The sequence below is a fragment of the Lactuca sativa genome, chromosome 4 (assembly GCF_002870075.4).
Source record: "Lactuca sativa cultivar Salinas chromosome 4, Lsat_Salinas_v11, whole genome shotgun sequence".
Taxonomy (NCBI): domain Eukaryota; kingdom Viridiplantae; phylum Streptophyta; class Magnoliopsida; order Asterales; family Asteraceae; genus Lactuca; species Lactuca sativa.
Window position 1 is genome coordinate 191,791,364 of NC_056626.2, and position 4,568 is coordinate 191,795,931.

The 4,568-nt window shown below is 35.2% G+C and overlaps 1 protein-coding gene across 1 annotated transcript; it reads right to left on the minus strand.

The window, feature by feature from the left end:
* Nucleotides 1-234: 234 nt before the first annotated feature.
* On the minus strand, nt 235-2,651 carry LOC111882151 (uncharacterized). The gene is made up of 2 exons (XM_023878513.3): nt 1,888-2,651; nt 235-665 (listed from the first exon to the last, which is right to left on the minus strand). Exons 1-2 carry the CDS (start codon nt 2,515-2,517, stop codon nt 510-512), a joined length of 786 nt encoding a protein of 261 aa, XP_023734281.1. The 5' UTR covers nt 2,518-2,651; the 3' UTR covers nt 235-509.
* Between the last annotated feature and the right edge of the window lie 1,917 nt (nt 2,652-4,568).

Below are 4,568 nucleotides of genomic sequence, written 5' to 3' on the forward strand. Positions count from 1 at the left end.
TGTGTGGTGTAATACCCCACCTTTCTTTCCCATCTTGTAATGTTTGTGTGACGTTTTTTTAATGCCTCGCTAGCCTTAATATATTTCAGTCGTTCAAAGAAAATAAAAACACATTCATACAACATTAATAGATATTGTGAAATAAAAATATAAGCGTTCTACAAGAAAACAAACCTGTAATATCTTACCAACGTTAACTATTTCATGAGATAAAGGCATAATCAAACAATGAAAAACCATAAACAACCATCGACGTTCGCCTTTGGTACCCTCTATTTCAAAACCAAAGTACAACAATTAATCCATAAGGTACTACTCATGATGCATAAGGTACAACTCATTTTAACAAGTGGTTGCACTTATTTGCATTGGGAATAATTTCTCAAGCATATAATGAATGTACAAGACAGGTGACATAAGAGGTGGTCCATATTATACCCAGGGGAAAAACCAGTTGTCAGCTTGTTCATTGATACGAATTATATAATATTTTTAGGTCAAGTTTTTAGTCAATGTGCTCTTTGAACTGAAGTCTTGAACAAGAGAACATATAGCTTCTGATCCATGGAGAAGTACAAGAATCCACCCACTGAATGTGTCACAAATGACCCAAAACTCAACCCAACAATACAATGCCATGCTGGTCCATAAATCTCATCGAACTCCTGCAAAATAACATTAAGAATTATTAGCGATTCTAAAATAACCGATATTTTTTGTATCTTTTAATACATAAAGCAAAAAATAATTATAAGCAAGTGAAAATGTTAAATAATTTTCATTACAAAAAAAATAATAATAATAATAAGTTACAGAGATGATAAGATGTAATAGGAATCATATGCTAAATTGTTTTTGCCAGTGTGAATTCTCTATTCATGTCAGTCAATAATGGGAAGTCACTTTCCGACTGGAGTTGGTACAATTTTTTTGATGTTACTGCTTTTATCCATTAATGATTGCTATGTAAGGAATATATATATAAAAAATTAAAATGATGTTACTGTTTTTATCCATTTGGTCAAGTCATTTAATTTTCATTCAACCATAATTGCTACAATTGGTAAGATATGATTGTTGGATAATGGACGATGGATCCAACACATGTAATTTTGAAATACATGTGAAAACTAGTAATAATTTAGCCACACATGTAATTTTGAAATACATGTGAAAACTAGTAATAATTTAGCCACACATGTAATTTTGAAATACATGTGAAAACTAGTAATAATTTAGCCAAAACTACATGTGAAAACTAGTAGTAATAATTTAGGGCTAAAAAAAATAATAATAAAAAAAAAGAACATTATTTGTAGTATTTATCAATTGGCATAGTATAACTTTTAACCATTTAAGATAATGAATCTATTTTTTTTAGTTATTCCATGTAAATAGTAAATTAGTAAGTTTGTTACATTGACATGGTTAAATTTTACATAAAAAGATAATAAATGATAGTTTGTGACATAAATGATTAAAAAACATGTATGCTTGATTTGATAAATAATACAAGTGTGTTCATTTTTTACAATAAGCCTTTTCTTTTATCAAAACAAAGAAATAAACCAAATAATGAAGTCTCGTTAATTATTCCTGGTATCATACACAAATAACATTTACGCATAATTAATCAAATAATTTCTTGGACAACATATACATTTTTTGGGTTCAAATAACTCGACCCAAAATCATTAAAAAGAATTGAAAATAAATTAGATAATAACTCAACAGATTAATTAATGTGTAGGACATGCCACCATAAATCAGTTAAAATATGTAACAATAAAGAAACATCAAAATCATGACAATAATTGGTAATAACCCCACCAAAAATCACAAAATATTTGTGCATAATTAAGAGTGATAGAAGCTTTAATCTTTTACCTTTTTGAGTGTCGAAGCAAGCGTCTTTGCAGTGAATTTTTCCAAGCTATCATACGTCTTTCTTGTTATATCCACAGCATGAATTTGCATGAATGGAGGCATGTCAGCAGACACCACTTTGACGCCATTAAAGATCAAGAAATCAGCTAGTTCCACCTTCGAGCTACAACACCCAAATGATCTTCTTTTGCCCCTATCGAATCCAACTAATGGCAAAGATTGCATCTTTATCTCATACCCTTGTTGTAATTTCCTCATCTTTTCTTGATTTCCTGGCAATAAATTTACATTCTTCCTGGGTTCGTTGCTGCTAATTACAATGGCTTTCTTTATGCTTTCTTCCTGATGCTCCTCGTTAATAAAATGCGGGTTTCCTCTGGTTCTTTGACTCTGCGATTTGGTCAAAGATGCGGCGGCGAGGCGGTGGGAGACGGTGAACTCGGCTTGAGGGTGAATGGAGGGTTTTGAAAAGGATCGAGCTTTGTGATTCAAGTATAATCTTGAGAAGTGAGTGGATATATCCTGGATAGTGGTTGAGGGAGGTGGGTGGTGGTTTGCGGTGGTGGGATCTATGGCTGTTTTAGGGGTGGGAGCTGATAGGTTTCGCCGGTGGGTAGCGTTATATGACATTGCGATGGTGTTTTTGCGGTGGCGGTGGTGATTGAGAGTAGTTTTAGGGCATTCTTGAAAATGGGTTCGGAGGAGTGGGTGAGTTCATGGGTAGGGGTAGAAGGCAAGGGGATAGGGGGTGGGGGTAGGGGTAAAGTAGAGCACAGGGTTTTATGGGGGTAAGGGTTTCGTTGTCTTTTTCTTTCTGTTAATAATAACTCACATACATAAGAAACGATTTGAGAAAATGAATTGTTTTTGGCTGGTTTATGGCTTATTTTCTATGTATATATAATTGTTTGGTGTATTTTTATGTGAACGTGTAGGTATATATGTGTTTGATCTCTATGTGAATCGAGGGGGATTAAACATGATTTCGAAGTTCAGGAAATAGATTTATCAGCGTAATTATCTTTTCGTTTTATTTATATTTTGATAACTTTATTTTTTACAAATCTAAATAACAAACTTGTTGGAAGTGTTTATATATGATCATTATAATCGGCTGTAACAAGTTATAGTCGGTTATCATTGTCATATATAAACATTCCCAGCATATATATAAAAAAAATAAAGTTACCTAGATGTAAATAAATGAAAATGTAATTACCTAATAGTTCAATTTTTTTTTACATTCTAATTTTGATTTCCGTATAAATTTAACATAAATGGTTAATATTTTTACAACCATCCTATTTTTGGTAAATATCTTTTTAAAATACACTGCTTTGTAACAAAAACTCCAGACTTGACAGGGAAAGAAATTGTTGGCACTACGGCGAACCAGCAACTCGACACTACCTGGCGGTCTTGCATCGCAGCCTGCTCCTGGGGAACAGTATCTAGGGAGGTTTTAAAGAATTTGCAATGTGATGGCAGCTAGGTATCATTTCGGAGACTCGCTAACAACACTACCTCAGTCCAGTCCAGATCCAGCACCAAGACCCGACGGCCTGAGCTAATGTTGCAACATAAACACGTTGTTATTTTATACAAATTTATTGTTTAAGATATTAAATAAAAAAAATAAATTTTACAAAAGACTAAAAGTATCTGAGATGGAGACCAATAACGTGAAAAAGAACACCATCTTTAATTAAGTTTGCTCTATGAATTACAAGAATTTAAAATACAAAAAATAGAAGTAGCTTTTATGTTGGGTCAAAAATATGGTTTATACTTTACTTTTCTAGAAAAATGTATTTTTGTGTCTTGGACCGTAAACAACTTGGTGTTTACGGTAGTAAGGTGCTTACGGCTGTGTTTACGGCCGTAAATGTAACATCCCGGAATATCAAGAGTGAAGTTGAAGGGCTAAAAGAGTAAATTGGAAAGGGCAACTCAGCGAGTCCACGAGTGGACTCGGCAAGTAGGGTCGCGATTTTGGTCGCGTGTTAAGTGGCCGACTCGGCGAGTCGACGGCTGGACTCGGCGGGTTGGCGCTGAGTGGAGAAAACCCTAATTTCGGAGGATGAGCCCTATATAAAGGACATTATATCCTCTCCTCAGCCTCCTTACCTTTCCTTGAAGTCCAAAAAACCCTAGAAACGCGATTGTGAAGGTTTTGAGTGCAATGGAGCCTTGGAGAAGAGAATTGGAGGAAGATTTTGGAGAGTTAGGAGGCTTGGAACAAGGGGCTTTGCTTAGATTCGGATTTCATTGCTGTTGGGGCTTCCTTTTGAGGTATTATCTCGTTCTTGGGCTGTTATTCTTCTAGATTCATTATTCTTGGAATGTATGGGAGGTTTAGCTTGGGGTATCTTGAGTTTGAAGAGTAGATCTGAGGTTGCTACCTCAGATCTGGAGTGGAGGAGGTCTAAAGTGCATTAAAGTCCCTGTTCTTGAGTGATTAGTGAAGCCATCATGTCCCAAACCCTAGCCCTAAAGTGTGAAATGCCTAGATCTCTTTGGATTCACGTAAAGTTTGCCACTTTACGTGATGGATGGGTTGTAGGAGGCTAGATCTACGTTTTGGATCAATTGCATGGCCTAGAAGGTTCTGTTTGGGATGAGATCTAGAGGCACTCAGCGAGTCACAAAGGTGTACTCGGCGAGTTGCTTGAAGATGGTCT

Bases quoted from the DNA above. Each gene is read 5' to 3' on its own strand.
- LOC111882151 (XM_023878513.3), bottom strand. From the start codon at position 2,517: ATGTCATATAACGCTACCCACCGGCGAAACCTATCAGCTCCCACCCCT. The intron at 666-1,887 runs GTAAAAGATTAA...GTTATTTTGCAG, and splicing joins TTGCTTCGACACTCAAAAAG to GAGTTCGATGAGATTTATGG.